This window comes from Littorina saxatilis, linkage group LG14, assembly GCF_037325665.1.
Source record: "Littorina saxatilis isolate snail1 linkage group LG14, US_GU_Lsax_2.0, whole genome shotgun sequence".
NCBI lineage: Eukaryota > Metazoa > Mollusca > Gastropoda > Littorinimorpha > Littorinidae > Littorina > Littorina saxatilis.
The window spans coordinates 4,441,529-4,468,800 of record NC_090258.1 but is presented as its reverse complement, the minus strand read 5'-3'; the positions used below and the strand labels follow the sequence as shown (position 1 = coordinate 4,468,800).

The 27,272-nt window shown below is 41.6% G+C and overlaps 1 protein-coding gene across 1 annotated transcript in view; it reads right to left on the bottom strand.

Moving 5' to 3' along the window:
* Positions 1-870: 870 nt before the first annotated feature.
* LOC138946938 (tyramine beta-hydroxylase-like) overlaps positions 871-27,272 on the bottom strand; it is a 60,943-nt gene continuing 34,541 nt past the window's right edge. Inside the window, exon 6 of the mRNA XM_070318355.1 lies at positions 871-2,840. Coding sequence (XP_070174456.1) covers positions 2,644-2,840 — 197 coding nt within the window. The 3' untranslated portion in view covers positions 871-2,643. The remainder of the gene's footprint in view (positions 2,841-27,272) is intronic.

Sequence of the window (27,272 nt, the reverse complement as noted above, 5' to 3'; positions counted from 1 at the left end):
TTCAGTTGGATCGTTCCGTGTCAAGGCCAGTTACACGGTACTGGCCGTGTGTTCAAGATGAAAATGAGTTCGGCTCATTCTCTCCCTGACCGGATGCTACAGTCCTACGCGAATCTATCAAAACAAAAATACAGAGTTATCTCCCATAATTATGGTTTTCGCGAGCACTGATCTAAATTTGATATCAGTGTTCGCGAGACGAAAATGATTGCAGATTGGCCGACTTTGACAGTGATCTTCGTTCTGTTCTTCACAGTTATGATAAAGACATCATTCTAAGGTCAAAACAAGTCGAAATTTTGGGACTGCTGCCGGAAGGAGACCGTAATATATGGTTTCATCACTGTCAACTGGTTACAGAAAAAATCGTCTGCTCCAGTGAACGCCGAAACGAATCACGTGACGTTGTTTGCACAGTAATACAGCCGCGAAAAATAGCTCGCTTGAAACAGTCTTACATATCAATTCCTTTTGTAATTTAAAAATTACAAAACACCATGAAAAATCATTATCGACGATCGCGAATCTGCTTATATCAATAATACATTACAAAAAGCTCTAAATATGTTGGGGTTTTTTAAATCGGAAACTCAAGGCATCCTGTCAGGGAGAGAATGAGCCGATCTCATTTTGACCTGAGGTCAGGATGATCTGAAGGGTCTTTTCTCATTAAAAAAAATCCACCTGATATGAATTAGAAAAGCACTTTCTCTTAAAACAAAAACTACTTTTATGAAGCGGATTTCACAATTAGATCAAATCTGTGAGACCTGAGTTTAGCTTTGGTTCCCATCATGCACCTGCAAATGTCAAACTTTGTTGTTTCAATCACTGAGAAATATCATTCGATTTAAAAACAAATCGGACAAATGAGGCCAGGGAAGTGAATGTAATCTGGGATGGTAGAGTTAAAACATGATTCTAACTAACAACGTATAACATTAAGGTTAACTTTGGTAGTAGTTAGCCATAAACAAACACTCGTGATAACAGACCCAATCCTTCTCACATCTGTCGAAGCTTTCACGGGGGATACAAAACAACCCTCCATTTGGACATATATTAAAAATCAACATCCTGACGGTCTCCTGTGCAAAGAGAGAATTTTTTTTACTGATTAATTTCATAGTCGCCAATTGTGTCCATTAGGGATGTACTTTACCCACAATTCCCCCAGCACCTAGACTGACGAATGTTGGTATGTGTCCAAGCGGAGGGGTTTGTATCCCGTGCAACATCCTGGGAAGATGTGCAATTGTTAGACTGAGCCCAACACTGAGTTGTTCAGGGGAAGGGCTACACCTGCTGATGACAACTAGGAGTAGCTACTTTGTGCTGTCTACGCTTTTCAGTGCAGTGTTAATCTTTATCAACAACCTAACTATCTATATTGTAGCCCGATGTACACAACTGTTACAAATGTTACAAATGCTTTGCCATTCTTGATTAAGGACAAATGAGGCTCTTGCAGTAATCGTTGCCCGCAATGTATAACTCTTCACACTCAAAAGAATGGTAAGGACCGATCAAGATAATGTATATAATATTTTTTTTTTAAAAGGCCCAAAAAATCAAGCTTTTCAAAATTTGCAAAAGGACTGAAAAAAGAAACATATTCGGTAAACAGTTTTATTTAGCTGTGCTGAATACGCTGAAGGGTTCTGGTTTTGTGTGTGGGTGTGTGGGTGGGGGGGTGATTTACAAAGTCCTATGAACTTGGCAAAAGAGTGCCTGGGCAAACACGTGTGATGCACGTGTTACATCAGGGATCGGGTCATAGGCTGTGTTCACCAGATTGTCTGTAAACGCACAGATCCAAACATGGTTCCAGGATTGCCTTTAAAGGATACGTGAGTCTCTTAAGGCCAAACAAAAAAATAGTCTGTTTACGGTATCCCGACCGACCCTATTTTTTGGCGCGACCCTAGACTTTTTATGGCATTTGGGGGAGAAAAAAAAAGTCTTTGTTTTTTTTTTGCAAAATAACTTAAAAATATGGGGTTTTTTTTTTTTAATCCCGACCTACCGACCCTATTATTGTTGCCTATGTTACCGTAAACAGACTAATGTTTTTTTGCCTAATTAAATGAGGCAGAGCACTATTTTCAGATCTGAGATTTTGATTGATTGAGATTCTCAAGTGAGGCGGAGTAATTGTGTGTCAGCAGTTGGGTTGAAAACAACCTGTATTAACACACGTGTCACAATTAACCAGCGTGAGCGTACAAACTCTTCCTATCACAATACACGTTGGCCGAAAACACAATTTTAACAGTTCTCTTCTCATTCGTACTGTCAAAAGATTAGTAAACAGTTCATTTCATGTTCAGTTTGCTTCAAAAACATGTAATATACAGCATCTAAAATAAAATATAATAGATATGTTTTAATGTTTATGCATTTGTTCGAAATCCATTTACGGATCACACCAGACTTTTGAAATAAACATCATGGGCGTTATAATTGTAAGCAGTTTCGTTCAAACCCGCTTGAAAATCACTTGTGTCAAAAACCTACACGTTTTTGTTGTTTGAAGTCAATTTGTGGATTACACTAGAATCCTTGCTTTATACAGCAGGCGTACACCATCACTAAGCAGGCCCAAATCCCTAATTGCCAGGCAACGAGAATCACAGGCGACATCTACAGGCGGTTGTACAGGAGGCTGACAGCCAGCATGGTAACCATGGAAACCAGTTCTGGCAGCAGAGATCCGGCGCCACCGTCCCCGACAATGTTGTCGTTGTTGGCATTGGGATTGGTGATTTCTGGACACCGCTGGCACTTGGGGCAGTCAGTTCTCGGCCAGCACGTGCTCACAGCTGCTAGGAAGTAGGTGCCTGGACAGAATAATAATGATAAAAATAATAATAATAATAATGAACACTTATTCATCGCCCCTTTTCACCGAAGCTTACGGCGATGTACAATAGCAAACTTTACACACACACACACACACACACGCGCGCGCACAAACACACAAACACACACACACACACACACACACACACACACACACACACACACTGAAGTACAGTTAATATGTGAATAACCCTACTATCAACTATCCTACACAACACTCACTTAAAACCAATACAAGTATATAAAACAAGTGTTGACCTTAACGGGGTCAAGAAGCCGCCCTTGGTAAAATAATATGGGGGTGGGACACGGAGACAGAGAGACAGACAGAGGGAAGGAAACAAAAACATTTTAAATGAATAAATTATAATAAAACTAGTCGCGTAAGGCGAAATTACTACATTTAGTCAAGCTGTGGAACTCACAGAATGAAACTGAACGCACTGGGTTTTTTCACAATGACCGTAGTCCGCCGCTCGTGCAAAAGCCAATGAATTTAACGAGCCTGTTTAGCGCGGTAGTGGTTGCGCTGTGCTGCACGCTTTTCTGTACCTCTCTTCATTTTAACTTTCTGAGCGTGTTTTTAATCCAAACAAATCATATCTATATTTTTTTTAATCTGGAACCGACAAGGAATAAGATGAAATTGTTTTTATATCGATTTCGGAAATTTAATTTTAATCATAATTTTTATATTACAATTTTCGGATTTTTAATGACCAAAGTCATTAATTAAATTTTAAGCTTCCAAGCTGAAATGCAATACCAAAGTCCGGCCTTTGTCGAAGATTGCTTGGCCAAAATTTTAATGAAAAATGAGGGTGTGACAGTGCCGCCTCAACTTATACAAAAAGCCGGATATGACGTCATCAGAGACATTTATCCAAAAACTTTTCGGGATATCATAGGAACTCTCACGTCAAATTTCATAAAGATCGGTCCAGTAGTTTACTCTGAATCGCTCTACACACACACACACACACACACACACACACACACACACACACACACACACACACACACACACACACACACACACACACACACACACACACACATACACCACGACCCTCGTCTCGATTCTCCCTCTACGTTAAAACATTTAGTCAAAACTTGACTAAATGTAACTGTCACAAGCGGCTTTAATATTAGCATACTTTTATGCTGTGGTGTTAAAGGTATTGTTTTGGAGCGCCTGTGTTCCTCTATTTCGCCTGTCACAGGTAGACGCTGGTTAACTGCAAGTGTCTCGTGGAGCTCGTGCTCAGGTATTTCACGTGTATTTTACTTGTATTTTGTAAGGTGAACTCAGAGCTAAATTCGAGCTCGTAGATACTCCTTTTTATTCATTCGTTCTTTGCCTTTAGCCGAGGGAAGATAGCTTGCGTTCCAAGCGAATCCGTTCTTCGTTGAACGTAGGGTCTGTTTACGTCGAGCAGACGCCGGAAAACTGCTATCAATGGCAGGGGATGTTGTTATGGCTACTTCAATGCAACCAGGATGTGGTATGTAATCATTAAATATTATGTTGTGTGTGTTACAGTTAAATTATTCTCAGGTTTAGATTTGTTTATTGACTTATGAAAACCGGTCAATCCAAGATGGCGGAATGTATAGTGTGCATGTGTGCGTGACAAATGGGGGCTCGTCCGGGATCTTTATTATTACATCGTCACCTATGATTTTGCTCTGTTCGTCTGTTTCTTTGAATCGTCTTGTTGCGTTTGATTTTTGAATAGTGATGATTGAATAACATGTTTGTACGTGCTAAGGCTTAACCTGATTTTTCACAGCGGCCACCTGTGATACTAGCCGGTGCTGGGTACATGTCTCGTCGTTGTTTATAGCATTTTTCCCTGCTGTAACTTGTCTGGAAATGTTGTAGATTGAGATGTTTTGCTTCAGAATTTTGTTGTGAAGTAGTTAGGTTGCTTTTTCATAGTTGGCGACTTAACCATTTTACATTTGTTGTGAGAAATCATGTCGGGATCCAAATCTCGCAATGCCGCTCTGGCAAGTTTTTCTACTCCTGATCATGGTAATTCTCCACCCCGTATGACACTTACCACGCCAAAGCATCTGGATGGAGCTGCTGTTGACCCTATTGAAAAATCTAGTTCCCTCACGTCAGCTCAAGAAATTATAGCCGCTAGGGGACGTGCTTTGGGCGTTCGATCAGGGGCTGCTTTAGCTAAATACGTCCAAGAAGAAGAGGAAGCTCAACTGAGAAAACAAGCAGCTCAACGAAGACTACTTCAAGAAGAAGAGGAAGCTCAACTGAGGAAAGAGGAAGCTCAACTGAGAAAAGAAGAAATCCGAAGAAAACTCCTTAGAGAGGAGGAAGAAAACGACCGCCGCCGACGTCTAGCCGATCTGGAAGAAGAAAAGGTTCGTGCAGAGATAGAAAAGACTAGGAGAGAAGAGACTACTTCAAGTTCTCGTAGTAGGGCTATTGAACCAGTTCGTCTGAAAATAGATCCATTTGATGAAGCCAAAGAGGATCTCGATACTTTCCTAGGACGATTCGAGAGAGCAGCAACTCTCAGTGGCTGGGACAGGGAGAGTGACTGGGGAGCTCGGCTGGGAGCTCTCCTAAAGGGGTTTGCAGCCGATGTTTATTTGGAACTGCCAACTGAGGATGCGGGAAACTTTGATGTCATCGTGGACGCCCTTAGAGGATCTTTTCGCTGGACGGCTGACTCCTATCGTTCTAAGTTTAGACTAGCGGCCAAAAGAGGAGAGGAGACTTTTATTCAGTTCGCTACCCGCCTTCGAATTTGGTTTGAACGGTGGAGGAAAGCCGCGAAGAAAGAGGAGACCTATGCTGGAATCCGAGACCTCATACTGATGGAACACCTGATGGACCATGTATCTGGGGACCTTGCTGATTTCATCCGGCAGCGCGAACCGGCGAACGTCACTGAGGCCGCCGAACTAGCTGAGAGGTTTGCTGCATCAAAAAGAGCCAGAAAAAACCCAGTTACTGCGACTGGTCGAGTCGAGAAGAATACGAAGGACATTGAAAACCCTGAGGAAGACTCTGCCCCAGTTAGTCCCGTCCACACCAACGGCCCTTTTCCCAAGGGAAATTGCTACGGTTGCGGTAAAAAGGGACACATCCGTAGGAATTGTCCGCATTCAGCATCGTCCTTCAACGTGAGGACCGTCACCAACGTGAGAACAGTTGTAACGACGCCAGGAACCACTGCTGCCACATCAGAGTTACCTACCCTTTGTGACCCATGTAGCAAACTTTCGTACACTCCATTATGCACGGTCAGTATCAATGGATCACAAGTATCTGCTCTTCGTGACACAGGCGCCGACGGACTGGTTATTGACTCCTCGCTGGTAAAAAACTGTAACCTCAAGCAGGGAAGTCAAACTATTCGTCTCGCAGCAGGGAACGTTCAGAAGACATGTCCTACTACGATCGTACATTTAGAGTCCCCATTCTTCTCAGGGAACGTTGTCGCTATTGTGGCTGACCAGCTAACATACCCCGTACTCATCGGAAACCGGATCATTCAGCCTGGAGGAGAAACCCTTGAAGTTCCTGTGTACCGGGCGAAAGCTCAACCTGTCAAGATAACTGCCATTACCCGAGCCCAACATGCGAGAGAAAAAGAACCTCCCAAAAACCTACGGATGAAGGACTCTGGTCTAGGTGTTACCAGAGAGAAGTTGATCCAGCTACAGACGCTTGACCCAACTCTGTCCAGGGTGCGGGAGCTGGCCAAAGGGAGGAACCCTACACCATCCGGGAAGAAAGGAAAGGTGAAATTTCTTTGGAAACAGGGTGTCCTACATCGCCTTTTCATAACCACGGAGAAGACCTTCAGTCAGGTGGTGGTGCCCGAGACTCTTCGTTCGGGTATTTTGAGACGATACCACAATGTTACTAAGACTGGTCATCTTGAGACAAAGAAAACTAAGAATAGACTCTGGCATTCGTTCTACTGGCCAGGAATGGAGGGCGACATCAGGCGTTATGTTCATTCCTGTGATGTTGGCCATCGAGCTTTATCCAAAGGAGGATTACCCAAAGCTCACCTTGGAAAGATGCCCCTCATAGATGAACCATTCAGAAGAATCGCTGTCGACCGTGTTGGCACATTGACAGTCTCAGAGAGAGAGAATCGCTACAGACGGATCACCAGTCCCTTCAACCTCTACAGAAGACATAGATGACGCACGGAAGCTTGATGCGCTGGGTCCTGTTGCTTCAGACATTCACGTTCCGCATCAGAGCAATCCGAGGATGCGACAACGTCGGAGCAGACTATTACAGCCGCATTGTGTGGGATTTTTTGTGACGAACCGTAGTTCGGTTTGAGTAGGGGGGTTTGTCACAAGCGGCTTTAATATTAGCATACTTTTATGCTGTGGTGTTAAAGGTATTGTTTTGGAGCGCCTGTGTTCCTCTATTTCGCCTGTCACAGGTAGACGCTGGTTAACTGCAAGTGTCTCGTGGAGCTCGTGCTCAGGTATTTCACGTGTATTTTACTTGTATTTTGTAAGGTGAACTCAGAGCTAAATTCGAGCTCGTAGATACTCCTTTTTATTCATTCGTTCTTTGCCTTTAGCCGAGGGAAGATAGCTTGCGTTCCAAGCGAATCCGTTCTTCGTTGAACGTAGGGTCTGTTTACGTCGAGCAGACGCCGGAAAACTGCTATCAATGGCAGGGGATGTTGTTATGGCTACTTCAATGCAACCAGGATGTGGTATGTAATCATTAAATATTATGTTGTGTGTGTTACAGTTAAATTATTCTCAGGTTTAGATTTGTTTATTGACTTATGAAAACCGGTCAATCCAAGATGGCGGAATGTATAGTGTGCATGTGTGCGTGACAGTAACTCTGGGGAACGTCAGAAGACCTGAAAGCGACGTTCCAGTTCACGACAGCAGCGGAACTACGACCCTAGACACAACCGTCGAACGCAGAAGAAGAAGAAGACTAAATGTAAAAAATTAAAAAAAAATAAAAGTAAATAAATAATTTTTAGAAAAAATTAATTTCAAAAAATTAATTGAATAAATTAAGAAATAATTTGTTAAAAAAATTGACCGAGCTCTTTGCACGTGGTGACATGGTAGACAAACAAACACCTGAAACCCGGACAAACAGGCAGAGCAAATCCAGTGAGCACCCTTTACAAGGCGGCTTAATAATCCAACGCATGTTCGCATGCTGTCAGAGATCGAACGAGACCCGAAGGGAAGTAACTCATTACCGCCTCTTTCCAAAGTAAATGACGTACACAGTTTTGCGTCACTTCACCTTCACAGTACCAATGATATTACTCAGGAACGGCCCATACTTTCTAAAGAAATGTTCAACATAAAAAGTATCCTTGGTTTAAACACAATTTTATTCAAAATACATGACATGAAACAATTGACAAAAATGCAGCTAGGACACGAACTCAAGCAGATGCTTATTTGACGTGACCATAACAATGCTAAGTTACACACATTTTCATGATGGTGGACAACACAATTATTAACCAGAAGAACAAAATGTAGGAGGGGGGTATGGGGAACTTAACAAGTTTCAAGTTTCAAGTTTTATTTATTCCAATAAAACCCCGTGAGGGTACATGGAAAATTAAAAAACACAATAAAAACACATTTCATTCAACACCAAATAAAAGGAACTAAAACAAAAAGAAATCAGACTATGTACAGAAAAGGGAGTTGAGGGGTGAGGGAGAGCAAAAACAATACAAGAAACAATTCAACAATAATAATAAATAATAATAATTGTCAGTAAGTACTGGTGTCACATGACTGATGTGAACCAGTTGATTGGCTAATGGCGATGCGCTAAAACTGTTAGCGCACTCTTGGAGTGCGCTAACTTTTCCACAGAGCGTATTCTTACGCCCTTTACCTAAGCAAGACTGTGCTCTCATCCTCAGAATTAATTACTGACATGTAGCTTATATTTTCCACAATACCAAATGACCATAAATTCCCTGCTTCTCAATTAAAGCAGAAGTGGGTTTTTTCTGACAGATTGCATGTGCCTGTGCCACAGTGCGGCTGCCACTGATCTAAAAATACAAGCCGCTGTGTTTCATCTAATTCTCGCCGACTTGCATAGATTCTTCTCATCGTGTTAGTGGCATGTAGCTTATCATCCACATTACCAAATGATGAGTTAATATAAAATTCCCACCCGCTAGCAGAAAACACAAGTGTTATTCCGATAACGTACCAGCTAGACCAGTTTGGAAGACTGACTCGATCGACTCTGTCATACGTAGCCGCACTGACTACACTGAAATACGACTGCATCAGTTCAGTAAATGAATGGTTTCCGAATTATTATTTCAAGGCAAGAACAATCGTAATCGAAAACGTGTAGGGTTCAGAACGTTCTTGCCATTATAAGATTTATTACCAGCGTGCCTCGTGCGTGCAGACTCAGTCAGTGCAGACTGCATGCAGTGGTTTGATTGCCCTAGCAGACGACATAAACCCCGCTCAGCAAATTAACATGTTGGGCAAATGTGAACGAAAAAACGATGGGGATATAGGTCTAATACGTGTAGGGTTCAGAGCATTCTTACCGTTCATATTTAGTATCAGACTCCCCGATGAGTGAAGATAAAACACGAGAAATATGCCACATTTGTTTTGAAAATGTGCGAACCGTCGAGTCCCGCGGCTTCGAGTCAATTCAAGGGGAGTCACTCCGCACAGTCAATCCGTCGAAGCTCGACTGGAGGTTTCGAATCGCAAATAATGAAGAGCACAGCCCTTTCTCCGAGTTCAAATGAGGTCTCTCTGAAAGATCATCACTGTTCAGATTAACGCTACACTGGAATTTACCAACAGAAATTAAAATGCGTGTGACGAAAGCACGACACACTTGAGACACCCCACACAAAAGTAGATCTTTACTGTACACGACCTGACCACACAGTTATGCCTATTCAAATGCGCGTTGCAAAATGTGCGCTTGGAATCTTCTTTTTTCTATGGCGGTACTGACAATATCGTTATTGAAACAATCCCAGTGCACTAAGGGATTTATAGAGCAAATCTCGAAAATAATTATTGAACTCAGCGCTATGCGCTTCGTTCAATAATGAATTTTCTCGATTTGCTCTATAAATCCCTTAGTGCACTGGGATGTCTCAATAACTTAAATAATAATAATAATAATAATAATAATAATAATAATAATAATAATAATAATAATAATAATAATAATAATAATAATAATAATAACAAGAAGAGCAAACGCTCGATCGAGTCACTTTCGCAGTTCTGAATATTATATGAGGCATCAGATGGACAGGAAGAAATTGCTATTCACAACACAATGAGTCACGTTCACATAAAATTTGAGCCCGGTCACTTTTATAGTTTCCGAGAAAAGCCCAACGTTAAGTTGTGTGTTGCCGAACAGAAAAGGCTAGTTATCTCCCTTGTTTTTCTGATAACGTTCGTAAAAGGCTACAGATGTAAATACTTTGATGTAAAGAATAATCCTACAAAGTTTCAATCACATACGATGAACTTTGTCAAAGATATAAAATGTCTAATTTTTCCTTTGACGCTGACCTGTGACCTTGAAAAAGGTCAAAGGTCAACGAAACCATCGTTAAAGTGTAGAGGTCATTGGAGGTCACGACTAAACAAAATATGAGCCCGATCGCTTTGATAGTTTCCGAGAAAAGTCCAACGTTAAGGTGGTGTCTACGGACGGCCGGCCGGACGGCCGGACAGACTAACACTGACCGATTACATAGAGTCACTTTTTCTCAAGTGACTCAATAATGATAATAATAATACAAAAAATAATAAAACATTACAAGTGCAAAGTGATTACATACATTTCTTTACTATGGGAAATGGGGGGAAGGGAGAGGGAGGGGGGTGATGGGTGGGTTAACATAAGGACAAAAATACTATTACAAACAACACAAAACAGATAACGGAATATAAAGCTAAAAGAGAATTAAATTTTACTCGCTTCTCAAACAGTCCATGACAAGTGTCATGAACTTGGCGAGTTTTAGCAATAAACTCTTTTTTGTAGTGGAAAAAAGCTCTCTGAATTTAACTGAATTGGGGCGGGCATAATAATAGCACCGTAACAACTGTTTTCTATAATTGGTAAAGAAAGGACATACAAAAATATAATGGAACTCGTCCCCAAGGTCACCTGATGAACATTTGTGACAGATTCTGTCTTGTCTGGGAATACCAAGAGTCCTACCTTTTTGTATAGGCAATTTATGATTCAGTGTTCTAAATTTTAAAACAGCGTTTGCTAAATTAACCGGCAGGATGGACAAGTACTTTTCAAACTCAAAATTCTCTTTATACATTCTATAATTATAATAAAACTCATTGTTATTTATTTCTGAATGCCAGGTTTGGACAAATTGGTCTTGTAGCCTATTTTTCATCAGTGCTTTGAAAGTATTAAAATAACCACCATCCGTTACATTATTGATAGTTTGATTGTGCCAAAAATCACTAAAGCCTAACTCATTTAGAACACCATGGACAAAAAGCAAAAATTTTGACTTGTATACACCAGATTCAAAACAGGAGGATTTAAAAAAAAATAAAACAAATTAAAAAAGTGAGACTATGAATGAAGCGCGTGGAACGAGAACATCGATGCTGAGAATGCATGCAATAAGTAAGTTCAGATAAATGTACATTTTCATGGAGAGGGCAGCATAGTTCGTTACGAATGTATGGAAGAAAACAACCACACACACACACACACACACACACACACACACACACACACACACACACACACACACACACACACACACACACACACACACACACACACACAAAAGAACAGCAAAACAAAAACAAAATCTCAATGATAATTATTACTTATGTTAATATGTAATTGATGCAACAAAACTGAGAGGCGGGTTTACGTTCTCCTGCACACAAACATACACAATACCAGTACGTGGGCTAATCCTTCAAGTTAGTCGACCAGATTCAGCAATAAAGGATTGGACCCACTCAAAAATCAAAGTATTTATGCGAAATGAATGTTGCTCGCTGCCTCTTAATGTTTCCACGTGTCTTAAATTGGCAGGCAGTGAGTTAATTGTGGACATACGAGCATTTTCAAACAACGTGCAGTATAACAAGTAATGTTCAGCTGTTTCATTCCGGTTACCGCACGCACACTGTGGGTTATCTTTTAAATGGCGTTTGCATAAATCGGAATTAAGGTTACTCATGTTTAAACGCATTCTGCTGTGTTGTATTTCTACCTGTCTTTTCCAAAATAATAATAAACTGGCACATGATAATGAGGACTTTGTAAATAATGCTTAAACTCGCTAATTGAGTTTGTGGTTTTAACCACATCAGGCAGATCATTCCATAAAATTGTAGTCGAAGGAACGAAGGATGTTCAGAAGATTTCTGTCCTGTGCGCTGGTACAAATCTTTCAAGTGGTCGTCTTCTGTGATAAGGATTTAAGGATGAAACTAATGGTGGCAAAAGGTCAAGTAAATATAGGGGACATTTACCATGAACCATTTTGTGATATAAAATCAATTTATCTTGTCTTCGGCGTTTCTTTAGACTACAAAATCCGCTTTCTTTGTAAATCTTACCATGACTAGTTCTCCGCACACCGCCAATTATAATACGTAAAGCTTCAAGGTGTAGTTTTTCCAGGGTGTTCGACAGGGCTTCGGTACAATTATCCCATAATACATCAACATTGTCAAAATGTGGCAAAATAAAGGATTTGTACATTATTTCCAAACTTTTTCTGCATAACTTATACTTATAATGCCTTAAACAATTAATCAACAAAGTGGTCTTTTTCACAATATTTCTGACTTGAGCGTCCCATTTACAGTCATTTTGCAAAATAATACCGAGGTGCTTGTGTTCCTTTGTGTCTTCCAAAACAATTCCATTGAAAAATAACGGGTCAATTTGGCTTAAGTCACGTTTTATATTCAGTATAAAGTATCCTTCTACACAACCCACGCCATCCAAATAGAAACAAGAAATGGAGGTAACTCATTCCATAAAAACCATTTAATGAGCGGTTTTGCTGCTAGCATTGGTCACCTCCCTTGGCCCAAGGGAGAGAAGCGTCTTACCTCCCTGGCGCGAGCGCTAGAGGACACGGGTGAAAAATCGCTTCTTTGCGATGTGTAAATCGGTACTTTTCTATTTAATTTCTGCAGCTTAGGTAACTGCGCCATGTGTAAAAGATGGGTAGCATATGATTCGGACATACCTCGACACCACAAATTTAAAAAACAATGAAGACTATGCGCAGTTACCTAAGCTGCAGAATAAAATAGAAAAGTACCGATTTACACATCGCAAAGAAGCGATTTTTCACCCGTATCCTCAAGCGCTCGCGCCAGGGGAGGTACGCAGGGCTAGCAGCAAAAGCGCTCATTAGGAATTGAATATATATTGTGACACTCTCAGTGGGCGGCACATGCCTTCAAATGCTTTTGAGGCCACCCCGGGCGAAGCTGGGCCCTGAATCTCTACTATCTTCTAAAACGTACCTAAGGAAGGGATGCGTTTTTTTCTATAATTTTTTCCGTCAACTATCTTTTTAAAGTAAAGTTCTGCCTCTTTTTGCATTTTAGCGGCCATCACAACGGCCACATAAAGTTCTTAAGCATTTTTTTCGTATCTGTAATGTCGGAGCGCTTCTGGGGTGATAACGCGAGACAACTCCTCTGATCTTGCCGCGAGGTGGCGCCAGTTACCAGCCGAAGGAAAGAAGGGGCATAACCTCACCAGAACCGACCATTGTCTGTTTACCGTATACAATGTACGACTTACACACGAACTGTTACCAAACCGATATGCTATTTGGGACCAATGCAAGTTTGTTTTTTTTCCTTTCTCGTGTGATCTTGCCGCGAGGTGGCGCCAGTTACAAGCCGAAAGAAAGAGGGGGCATAACCTCACCAGAACCGCCCATTGATATTACTTTAGACAAAAACAAAACCAGTGTCATGAAACAGATAACAAAAAACACTACCCTGGCTACTCTTACACACACACACACACACACACACACACACACACACACACCACACACACACACACACCACACACACACACAGGGGTCCTGATTTGGCCTATTATGAGGGCCCCAAAAGGGTTTAAAATCGTGATCGTGATTGGCGTTTTTTGACCTTTCTGTGACCGTGATTGCCGAAATTTCCATTTCTGTGATCGTGATGGGACTTTGCCCGTGATCCGTGATGACAAAAAAATCAAGTCTCGTGGTCGTGATCGTCATTTGTTTTCGTGATCGTGATGGGCATTATTGCAGAGCATTTTATTTTCAACGTACATTTTTCACAGCTGTATCACTCTATGATCCTCTATTCGTCAAGGAGCCAATCCCGATTGAAGGGAAGCAACAACACATTCAGACATATGATTTTGACAGCGATTGCTTCCAAAGGGACCAATCACACAAAAAAAGAGATCCAATCAGAAGGCAAATTGCAAAAGTCTGCCAAACTTCATCCAATGGAAGGGCTTCGTGCAAACGTTTTGAGTGCATTCAGTCAAATTCGAATTCGAAGATCAAAAATGGCGGTACTGTCATCGAACTTCTGTTATATTTTGTGGATTCAAGCCAGACCAAAGCAGGCGGCAAGAATGCCTTCCTTGGTGGAAAGGTCAGGCTACGGGTCGGTCTTTCCGAAGACGAAATATCAAGGTATGTTGATCTATGTTGCTCTATGACTGTTCTGAATGTAGGCAAAGATCTTGAAATTTGTTCAAGATCTTTGAGTTTGAGTGAGATCATTGACATTGTCGACATTGCCACGTCCGGCTGTCACTCGCTCAGTGTGACCTCGACTGGCTCGAGATCGAGTCTGCGTGTAGCCAAAACCGAAACTAGAAATGTGTTTTTCATCCCAGCAACGTGGACACGCTTGGCATAGATTCTAATTGTCGCTTCTTTGCATTAAGCTTGGATTTATTTTAGCGCCTGTAAACTTTAATATCAACAATGGGTTAAATTCAGAAACAATGGCGGGGAGACGTGCCAGTTTGGGTCACTTGATCCTCATGTCAAAGACGATCAAAGTCATGCATGTTCGTTTGGGATTTTGTCAGGCATGCTACTTTTCCGGTAATTACCGGAAATCCGATAAAGCCGTTTTCAAAACCCGGTAAAGTCAAATTTATTGCGGTGAAGTTGAAAAATTTCCGCAAAAACGATCCGTGTGAATATCGCGCAACGCGACCGGGCGCCGGTCTCAATGAAGCCAGCGCACAGTAGTGTTGTTTTCACCAGCTTGGAGGTGTGTTGAATGGTGGTGGGGGGAGGCTAAAATGGGATTTTTAACAAGATCACAACACTATTACAGCCCTGAAAATGATGCCCAGAATGCACCAGATTGCACAGATTTTAACCGTTTTTTGAAAAAATTTCCGGGGGGGGGGGCATGCCCCCGGATTTCCCTAGTTGGCTCGCCTGCTTCGCTGGCTCAGACTTGTGGCTTCGCCACTGGCACTGCGCGCTTCTTTCAGGTAAAACCATTTTTGGCCTGTATCATTCCTGTTTGTTTTTCAAGGCCATGAAACCAGGCGATGGTGTACCTCAAATTGTATGGCAAACTTAAAAATAAAGAACCCATCACACATACATGTACTTTAATTTCAATCCACCCAATAGTTTTTGAGAAAATGGGTTTACAAGATTTAGCTCTGGAAATGTGAAATTGTGCAAGTATATATTCACTAGTGATACCCGTGCTATGCACGGGATTTTTTTCTTTATAAATTACAGAATTAATTGTGAATAAGCAACAACAAAAACGTGTTAAATGTTCGATGGCATCGTACAAAACAAAATGCCATACATTTATTGGGAGAAAATAGTGTGCACCGTACAATAACAGTTTTACACATCAGCAAATAGGAAAAAGTAACCCAGTGGTAAATATACAGTTGGTACTGTGAACAATAAAACGCCTATCAAATTTTCATATAATTGGGAAAGGATAAAACAGTCTGAGAATTCAGTCAATGTAACAAAAATGATTTTGTCACGCTTCAATTAAGATGCATGCTAGTTAAAATGTATAAAAACAATATGTAACACCAATTATATAATTGGGAAAGAAATCTTGTCGCAGTTCGCCGACAGCTCGAGTCACCCACAATGAAATGTTTGTACGATCGACTGCACTTAAATTAGCGGCTACATTGACATAAGTGAAGTACATAAATGTGCAAAAATATGTGCCCATAGAACAATATTTTTACACATCACCATACATGTCTTGAGCTGTCTTCAGACAGGAAAAAAACAACCAGCGTTAAATGGAACAATATGTTTACACTTTGGCAAACATGTAAATAAAAAGTAGTTAAAATGTGAAGTTGGTTCTGCGAGAAGCAAAATGTTTACAGATCACCATGCATATGTATAGAGAAAAAAACACACTGACACAACGCTAAATGTGCAAATGAACCGTGTGCACATTGTCATGCATACAATTGGGAGCTGGAGAAAAAGACTGCATTAATGATCGCAATGAAGAACACTATCATAGGTGCACATCCGTACAGCCGTACTTGCAAAAAGTACAGCAAAACTACAGTTTGTTCACACACACACACACACACACACACACACACACACACACACACACACACACACACACACACACACACAAACACACACACACACAGTAGCAAACTCAAAAGGGATTGAGAAAATGCAATCATGTGCAAAATGAACAAAATATCAATGTATATGTAAGAACTAAAACCACACACAACACACTGAACTAAAGTTGCAAAGGTGTGTACAAAGAGAATAAAAACAAATATTTACACATCACCAACTTAGGTTTGAAATGATCTGAATGCAAACATAGTTGCACATCCAGTCACTCTGTGAGGCAAGTACCCTGACTTTGACAACAAAAGCTATCTTTCCAGACCATCATCAACCAATTTTCAGATGTAGAACCCATGTAATTGTAAAAAGTACATCAATTGTTTGTTCACACACTGTAGCAGCTAAATTTGGTGAGGGTTGTGGATCATGGTGTTACACAGCAAATAGGAATGAAAAAGTAACCCATTGGTAAATATACAGTGGGTTCTGTCGTTAAATTGTGCCTTTTTATAAGATTTCAGTCAATGTGGACAGTCTGAGAATTCAGTCAATGTGACAAAATGATTTTGTCACGTTTCAATTAAAATGCATGCTAGTTAAAATGTGTAAAAACAATATGTAACACCAATTATGTAATTGGGAAAGAAATCTTGTCGCAGTTCGCTGACAGTTCGAGTCACCAACAATGAAGAGTGGACAAAGTTGTCGATGCTTGAACACTAACAGCAACGGAAAAGAGAGTGATGTCCCCCTATCTGTCGCCTTGTCTGCGGAAGAGAATGACGCCCCCCTATGTGAAGAAAAAAAATATATAGATTGTACACAGGTGTATGGGTAAAGTCGAACTTTAGCGTGTTAAATTCATAGCTCATAATTCAGTGGCATTTAAGTCTCTAAATTTGTAGAACGTGCACTTGCAATCACCCAAATAAATTAAAAATGCTGAAATTTTTAGAACCTGCATTTGCTATGACCCAAATTATAGAAAAATGCTGAAGTTTGGAGCGCAATCATCTGTCAATCAATTGCGGAAGAATACAGCGTTGAAAGAGCATAGCAAAATCAAAATGTCGGCTAAGACACGTGGTGAAGCGAACAAATTCTCCATCTGTATGAGCTTGTTAAATTCATAGCTCATAATTCAGAGGCATTTAAGTCTCCAAATTTGTGGAACCGGCACTTGCAATCACCCAAATTAAATAACAAGAAGGGCAAAGCCCATACGACTCACATGCTTGACCTTGACCTTTACATGACCTTGACCTTCAGGGTCAAGGTCAAATAACTAAACCTAGCAATGACATCATACACTAAGAATTGCTTTACACATTTTTCCTACCAAAATACATGTGACCTTGACCCAAGGTCAAGGTCATCCAAGGTCATGCAACACAAAGCTGTTAATTCAAGACATAGGAAGTACAATGGTGCTTATTGGCTCTTTCTACCATGAGATATGGTCACTTTTAGTGGTTCACTACCTTATTTTGGTCACATTTCATAAGGGTCAAAGTGACCTTGATCTTGATCATATGTGACCAAATGTGTCTCATGATGAAAGCATAACATGTGCCCCACATAATTGTTAAGTTTGAAAGTTATCTTCCATAGTTCAGGGTCAAGGTCACTTCAAAATATGTATACAATCCAACTTTGAAGAGCTCCTGTGACCTTGACCTTGAAGCAAGGTAAACCAAACTGGTATCAAAAGATGGGGCTTACTTTGCTCTATATATCATATATAGGTGAGGTATTGAAAAACTTCAGAGAAAATGGGAAAAATGTGAAAAATAGCTGTTTTTTAAGCAACATTTATGGCCCCTGCGACCTTGACCTTGAAGCAAGGTCAAGATGCTATGTATGTTTTTTGGGGCCTTGTCATCATACACCATCTTGCCAAATTTGGTACTGATAGACTGAATAGTGTCCAAGAAATATCCAACGTTAAAGTTTTCCGGACGGACGGACGACTCGGGTGAGTACATAGACTCACTTTTGCTACGCATGTGAGTCAAAAATGGTGAAGTTTGGAGCACAATCATCTGTCAATCAATTGCGAAAGAATGCAGCGTTGAAAGAGCATAGCAAAATCAAAATGTCGGCTAAGACACGTGGTGAAGCGAAAAAATTCTTTTGGGATTTACCGGGATTGCCTGGTCGATGCCTGAACACTAACAGCAGCGGAGGAGAGTGGACATCCCCCTATCTGTCGCCTTGTCTGCGGAAGCGAATGACGTCTTCCTATGTGAAGAAAATGAGGAAAAAGAATATATAGATTGTACACAGGTGTATGGGTAAATTTGAACTTGAGCGTGTTAAATTCATAGCTCATAATTCAGAGGCATTTAAGTCTCCAAATTTGTAGAACGTGCACTTGAAATCACCCAAATAAATTAAAAATGCTGACATTTGTAGAACCTGCATGTGCTATCAAACCACTTGCCTGCCTTAGGACGGGTATACCCGTCATGCGCTTGTGCGGCCGCAGCGCCTTAAGACGGGTTAACCCGTCTTCTCCGTTCCGGGATTTTCCAGAAATGCTATGTCACTGCTGGCACACAAATAGCAGCCAATGGCTTGGTAGGATACCTCATTCTCATGAATAAACATAAATGGTGACGCAGTTTTGCGTCTGAAGGCTATTTTCGGCCTTGGCGACAGGGTAGGGGAGAGAAATCTCGACTCATCAAAATGGCTAACGCGTGACAGTCGACCGGGCCCTAGTAGGGAAAGATGCGCCGGACTGATTTTTCAAAAGTTCATATTTAAACATCATTATAACTATAAGCCAAACTAATTATCATTTCCATGATTAGACGCTAAAAACAGATTCTTGGTTCAATTTCCCTTAAAAATAACATAGGTTTTACTTACCTACCTACTGCCAGTTTGGAGCTAGAACTCCAATATTCCCTGGCAGTCAGGAATGCACATACGCAAGTTTTGATTGGCAGCGAAAGGGTTAATGTCAGGAATGCACATACGCAAGTTTTGATTGGCAGCAAAAGGGTTAATTGGGATTTAACTGTCAAGTGTGGACAAAGTTGTTGAAAGAATGCAGTGTTGAAAGAGCATAGCAAAATGAAATACACGTGGTGAAGCGAACAAATTCTCCATCTCTAATTCCCCCCTAACCCCCCTTCCTCATGTATGGCCTATGCGAAAGAGAATGGCAACATAAGACTAAGACTGACACGTGGTGAAAACATTCCGCTAACCCAATTCTTGATGCAGCGTTGAAAGACCCTGGCGTGGTTCTTCGAATAAAGCCTGGAATAAACCCTGTGGCAGAATGGTTTCGGAACACTTTAAGAAGGAGACTGACTTACCTGTCGAGCTTGTCGATGAACAAACTCAGTCTCCTCTCACTGAACAAACAGTGAGAGGAGACTGTGCTCCGTCTCGCTTTCAACTGCGGCGGACGGAAGTGACGTTCCGATAAGCTGTTCGTTTAACAACCAATGGGGAGGCCTTCCGGTTGCGTCGTCTGTTAGAAAATGTCGCACCAGAATGCCAGAAAAAGCCATTTGGCTTCGGAATCGGCTAATCTAACCGGACGCATCGTGTGCGCCGCATGTTTCTAGATACCCCAGAGATCGGGGCCCAAATCGGCCGGGTTTGGGAGGAGATAGCGATGCAAGGCCCCAAAACGGTCGCGTATTATAATATAGATGTGTGTGAGTGAGGGTGTGGGAGTTGAATGTGTATGAGTGCAGAGAGAGAGAGAGAGAGAGAGAGAGAGAGAGAGAGAGAGACAATGACAATGACAATGACAATTCTTTATTTTACGAGGGTAACAGAATAAGCATTGGTATACTTTTTTGCATCTGGCCCTCGCCCTAAAGAGGGACTAAATCTACTATAATAACTACTACTACATACTTACATAATTAGTAAAACAGTATAAGTTTATGTACATAAGTGCATTATATGAAACATTGTAGTTTATAAATGTTCATGACAAGGTGCAAAGTAAAAATTTGCAAGTCAATTAGAGTCAGAATACTATATGCAATAGTACATCAGCTCTGTAAGACAATGGATATTATGCAGAACATCATAATTTCGTGAACAAAACAATAAATCAAAAGTGAGTGACTGTGTCCCAAAGGACATAACAATCAAGAATATACTATTTTCATTAAATGGGATATATATTTGTTTTTGAAAGAATCTGTGCTGGTAGCTTCCCGTAAGGCATTCGGAAGAGCGTTCCAGAGACGGCCACCTGAATAAACTAGACTAGACTTAAATAAGTCTATCCTAGGAAGAGGAGTGTTAAATTTCATAAGGTGGTGTGAATTCTTCAAAGAGAACTTTGAACAAATGGTTTGGGGTAGAGTTTCGGATATGATTTTATGCATAAAGATTCCTTTGTTAAAAAGCAGTCTTGACTTTAGAGGTAAGATCCCTAAATGTATGTAGTCTAACTCTGTGAGGGTAGTGTGCTTTAGTAATACTACTTTTAGTGCTCTTTTATGTAATCTGCTGAGTGGTTTTAAGGAATTTTCACTTGCGGAGTCCCATAGAGTGGATGCGTAATCAATAACAGATTGAATATGAGCAATGAAGAATAACTTTCTGGTTTGGCAGTTCAGGAAGTGTTTAATTCTAGATAAGAGATACACTTTCTTAGACACCACTTTACTAAGTTGCTCTATGTGGGTTGACCAAGACAAGTTGTTATCGATATTAACACCCAGCAGTTTGTGATGGTCGACTTTTTCCACTATTTCACCATCTATCATTAAAGCAGGACCAGCTGAACAAATATTCTGGCGTTTTTGTCTTGTTGTTATGACCATATATTTGGTTTTCTTTGGGTTAAGAGACATATGGTTTAGTTCAGTCCACTCTGTCAACTGGTTTAAACTCCTTTGAAGTGATTCTGATAAGCGAGTTACATTTGTGTTGCTGGAGTGAATTGTGGTGTCATCTGCAAAAAGTTCACATACATTTTGAATATGTAGGGGGAGGTCATTAATGTATATAGAGAAGAGGAGGGGTCCTAAAACCGATCCTTGTGGTACACCGTATTTTACTTCTTGCATGCTCGACGCCGAGGCGTTTGTTAGTACAGTCTGTTGTCTGCCGGTGAGAAATGAACTAATAAGTTTGACAGTTTCGATTCCGACGCCATACAATGCAAATTTTCTCAGTAATAACGTGTGATCAATAACGTCAAAGGCTTTAGCAAAATCAACAAAAATGGCACCACAGAATTCATTGTCGTTTATTTTCTCCAGCCATTGATCAACAAGAGAAACTAAGGCAGTATGGCAGGAATGGTTAGCTCTAAAACCTGATTGTTTAGGGTGAAGTAAATTGTTTTGGTTAAGATGCATTAGAATATGTTTGTTAATGTGTTTTTCAAGTGGTTTTGATAAAACAGACAATATTGAAATTGGCCTATAGTTTGATGGGTCTTTTTTATCACCTGATTTAAACAGAGGAATGACTTTAGCCTGTTTCAGGGCGACTGGGAAATAATTTTTGTCTAAACAAAGATTATAAAGGTAAGTGAGTGTTTCAGAAATTACAGGGGCTGACAATTTAAGAATCCTACCATCGAGGCCGTCGATTCCCCGGGAGCCTGTTTGCTTAAGGTGTGTAAGTGTGTAAAAAACTTCAGGTACTGTAAGTAGAGGAATATTCGCTTGACTTGAAACTTGTTTCGACTCACAATATTCTTCTAACACTTTCAAATTGTTCAAATTGGATTTGTCATTTGTAATAATTTTTTCAGCTATTTTAGAAAAATGCGTGTTTAAATCATCAGGGGATATGTCCTTAACACAACTTGAATGACTGGCAATCGTTTTATTTGTAAGTTCATTTATTGCTTTCCATATATTCTTTGAATTTTGCTTTGATGACGCTAGGTCATGAAAGTACTTAATTTTTTTTGTTCGTTTAAGTGAGTTTACTTTATTTCTCTGTTCTCTATACTCTGCTTCCTTGCCAACTGATTTTAAGAAATCACGATGGCCAATAGCATCTTGTAATTCAGTATCAAACCATTTAGGTTTTACTATTTGCTTGACTCTCTTAATTCTCCACGGGGCATGTTTATCGTATATTTCTGTAAAGACATTTATCCAGTGTGTTATTGCATCATCAGGATCCGTATAATTATAAACATCAGAGAGAGAAGAATTAGTTAAGTCTACAAGAAAAGCGTTCTCGTTAAATTTAGTAAAGGAGCGGTACTTTACTGTCTTGTGACCAACTTTGGGGATTTTTACACCCTTTCTTGACCACGTGAGACAAACAGGAAAATGATCACTACAGCCGCTGGTTGGAACACAAACTTCTGCAACGTTACGGGTGTTAGAAACATAGACATGATCTATCAAAGTGCTTGTAGATGCAGTAACCCTAGTAGGGGTGTTCACGACTTGTTTGAGATCATAAAGGTTGAACATATCTAACCATGGTTTATTTTGTTTTAATAAATCAATGTTAAAATCTCCTAAGAGAATGGTTTCTTTTGATTCTAACAAAGCAGCATCTAACATATGTGAACATTTGTCCGTCCAGTTTACACGTTCTGCTGGATTTCTATAGCAGAAACCAATAAGCATTGGAGGTGCCTTTTTTAATTTGACCTCGATCCAGACGGATTCCACAAACTGTTCTAAATGTGTTAAACGTGTGTAGGTCAATGATTCACTTATATACACAAGCAATCCAGTTTCTTTACATTGTTGGGGGTTTCTGCGTACAACACTGTAACCTGGAACACAAACCTCAGAATCCGAAATCGTGTCAGATAGTCTTGATTCTGTAAACCCCATAACATGAAAATGTGTTCCTGAGTTTAAAAGCATGGTGGAAACTTCGTGTAATTTATTAATTGCATGGTTTATATTAAGGTGTCCAATACGAAGACCCTCTTTTGTGGGCCATGAGGTAGAAGAATTACTCATGATAAATCTCAAAACAGTGTTTTCACGTTTTAAGAAGAAAAGAAAAAAAAAAGAATAAAATCAAAATTACTTTAAAACAGCAAAAGTAATCAATAATCGATAAGGAGAAAATATTGAATTATACTATACACAGATACACACAGAGATGCGACCAATGGAGTTTAACACTTGGTGTCAAACTCAAACGAAAGACAAAACAAAGAGAGAAAAAAAAGCTACACTACTTTACACAAAGAGAAATAAGTAGACTTAAGAGTAACAAGAATTAACCAGAGCAGATTAACTCAAATTCAACGAGTAAAATGACCCGACAGTGAATAACTGAAACACCAGTAGTCACGTTAACGACACGCGAAGATGAATGACGAGAATGGAGGGCTTTCACACAGTCCCAACTTGATAATAGCGGACACAGTATCAGATCAGAATCATCAGTAACTGATTCAACTCTGAGCGTTTTTTGGCTTCACAAAATGTATCGACACAATCATCAGTTGTAATAGAGTTCTGATTCTCAAGAGTGCAAGGAAAGCTTAATTAAGAATATTCACAGATTCACTTGCATAATTGCCTTTAAGCACACGCTGTAGACCTAAAAGAATAATCAGTCACTGCTAATATACTTTGAAGAATGAATTGTCAGTTTGTGACCAAACTCTCTGTCTTTCAAAACTTCAAGCGTTTCCTCGGCAACAACGTTATTTTGCTCACTTTAAGGCGGTAAGAACACCTTAGTTTTTGTTTCTAATTTATAGTAATACGGCCATTATGTATAATCAAACATATCCACAACACTTGTATTGTTGTTGAATTTAAGTTTGCCTAACACACACACACACACATACACACACACACACACACACACATACACACACACACACACACACACACACACACACTTGGTGATACTCTGTCCTTTTAAATGATTAGACAAATGTTCCTTCAGTTATGCGGCTGTTACTATGAAAGAGGGGCTGTGTGTATCGCGGGACTGCTGGGTCATAGCAGTACCACGGAGGGAGCACAGGCTGGCCATAGTGGGCGGGGAAGAGTGAAGGGGGCGACCTCTGTTGACCCTGTTGCTGTTCGCCGTGCCATCCGTAGGGGGATGGCAAGGGGGGCTGTGACCTCCGTTGACCCTGATGCTGTTCGCTGTGCCAGCCGTCGTGAGGTGGCAAGGGGGACTGAGACCTCTGTTGACCCAGATGCTGCTCGCTGTGCCAGCCGTAGGGGAATGGCAAGGAGAGCTGAGGCCTCAGTTGACCCTGACGCTGCTCGTAGTGCCAGCGGTAGGGAGGTGGCGAGGGGGATGTGGTCTGACGTCCTGGCCCTTGGATGTGGCGATCGTTGGTGGTGCTGTTGGATCGATTGGGCATTGTTGGAGGTTTTTGCTGTTGAGGGAAGTGGGGGGGAAAATTCGTTTGCCTCGGCTGTTGCTGAAAGGACAGCCGTTGGTGCTCAGGGGGATAGTCCGACCCCGGCACCAAAGTTGGGGACTCCAAAAGAGTCCTCCGTTGTCCAAGGCTCTGCTGCTCCGGTTGGCGAGGCAGGCAGGCATACTTTATATTGCATGCCAGTCGGCTGGTGCCCTGTTGGCTAGGGTGAAGTGCGTCACGATACAGCGCTTTGCGAGGGGCACCGTTTCCAGTGCAGAATGTGGTTGTGTGGTCCACAAATGTCACACCTTCTCTGTCACACACTCCGGCAAGAGCATGGTTTGAGGTCAGCACCGACTTCTTTACAATGTGTTCTCCTCGGGGAGGGACGATCCCCGAGAAGAGAACACGTGCGTGTGGGAATGTTTTTTTTGTAAGTTTGACGCATCTGGTCCATAGGCTTTCGGTGATCGTGTTCGCCCAGCAGGTATTTACCCCAATGTGGACGATGACAAGTTGTACTTGTTTGCACTGGGGAATGTGACTCATCCAGTGCATAAGGTCATCCACACTGAGGCCAGGCACGCTGAGATTCTCGGTCTGTCTCTCCCGAAACAACAAGTCCGGTCTGACCGGACGGAGGACAGAGTCGCCAAGTAGGACATGCGTTGTGTCAAACGCAACTCTGAACTCCGCCAAGCGCTGTCTGGGGGTCTGGTCCTGGTGAGGCGCTTGCTGTCTGGGGCCAGGATTTGAAGTCTTGGTACGAGTGGCTGAGTCGGCCAGAGATTTCATGTTTTTTGAAGGGCTTTTGGATGAATTTTCAGATGTTTCATGGGATGTTGGTGTTGGTGCAGGGGATGAGGGTGCAGTCACGTCTATAGTAGAATGTTCAGTGTCCATCTCTGTTAAAGCAGCGAACATGTTGGCCAGTTTCACAGGGCTGCTAATATTGTTGGAGGAAACTTTCACGCTGGAAGGAGTGTCTGTTGTAGTGTTATCTTTTGGAGATTCCTTTTCAGGTGCCTGTGTGTCTTTGTTTTTCAGCCTCTGAGTTTTGAGAATCTTTTTCAATTCGCCAATTTCTGATTTTAGAAAATGATTTTCTTTCTGGATTTTGCTTATTTGCTTTTGCTGAGCATGTAATGTCTCGTTAAGTTTGTCAAACTTTGTTTGTGTGTGGTGTTTGAGTTCTGTCTTTAATTGTTTCTTTACGTTTTCTATCATTGAAATAAAGTTTGCGTCAGCAGCACATTCACTGTAAACAAGGTGCACGGCGCCAGTGCCCACTTCTGTCTCGTGAGCTTCAATCGTTGCAGGTGTGTGGGGTAGGGGGGAGGAGGACGGAGGAGTAGCTGAACTGTCAATTGGTGTGTCTGTGTCGGCTATCGCTGTAGACGTTTTCTCAGAGCAGTCATGCAGAACGGGAGAGAGGGGCGAGGTCTGCGCTTGTGCCTCAGTCACTGGGGGTGGGCTGGCAGCAGCAGGAGTGAGGGGTGTAGAAGTGGAAAGAGTGGTAGTGGTTTCAGCATCTTTTCCCATGTCCGCAGTCACTGGTGGCAGTGGGCTGACAGGTGGGAGGGGGGAAGGAGTGGAGAGTAGGTTAGCAGCAGTATCAGCCGTATCAGTTGGTGTTTGTGTAGCTGCCAGCTTGCGAGGGGTAAGGGGGAAGGTACTACCGGCAGCTATCGCTGTAGTAGGCTCAGACTCAGAGCAAGCAGGCAGAGCGGAAGCGAGGGTCAAGGGAGGTAGGGTGGCTGTGTTCAGTGGTGGGGGCTGGGTAGTTGGGAGGAGGGTGGCAGCCAGCGGGAGGAGGGTGTCAGACTGCCTGGAGGGGGAGGGGTCATGGCGAGGAGATGTGTTATCCAAACTGCGTCCCCTGTGGCGAATCGAAGTCCTGGTAAGTCTGCCTCTGGGCTCTGACTGCTCGCGACGACCACACGGCGACGACACGTCATTAGTGATGTCACACATGACGACTCTGCCACCCCTTGGGCGCGTTGTTGGTGGGACCGGCAGCACAGACAGCCTTGTGGGGATGGACGAGGTTTGTTCAGGGTGTTTACAGATCGCCTGAATGCACTGTACCAGATTTTCAAATTCAGTGTTTCTCCACTTCGAACACTTGGTTCCTTGCACAAGAATGGTGCCCGTGGTGTAATGCATAGTGAGAGAGAGAGAGAGAGAGAGAGAGAGAGAGAGAGAGAGAGAGAGAGAGAGAGAGAGAGAGAGAGAGAGAGAAAACAATGAAAACAGCAGTCTTGTTACTGATTACAAATCATGATATGTATTTCTATGTGTGTATGAAAGAAAATTAAAAAAAATAATAATAAAAAAGTTCAACAGTTCTCACTTTGCGTTGAATAAACAATAGACCCAGAGGAGCGAATTACTGTGTGGTTGTGTTTACTTTGACACGTGCTTTCTGTACATGCAACTTTTACCGTGACCGTGATTTGCCA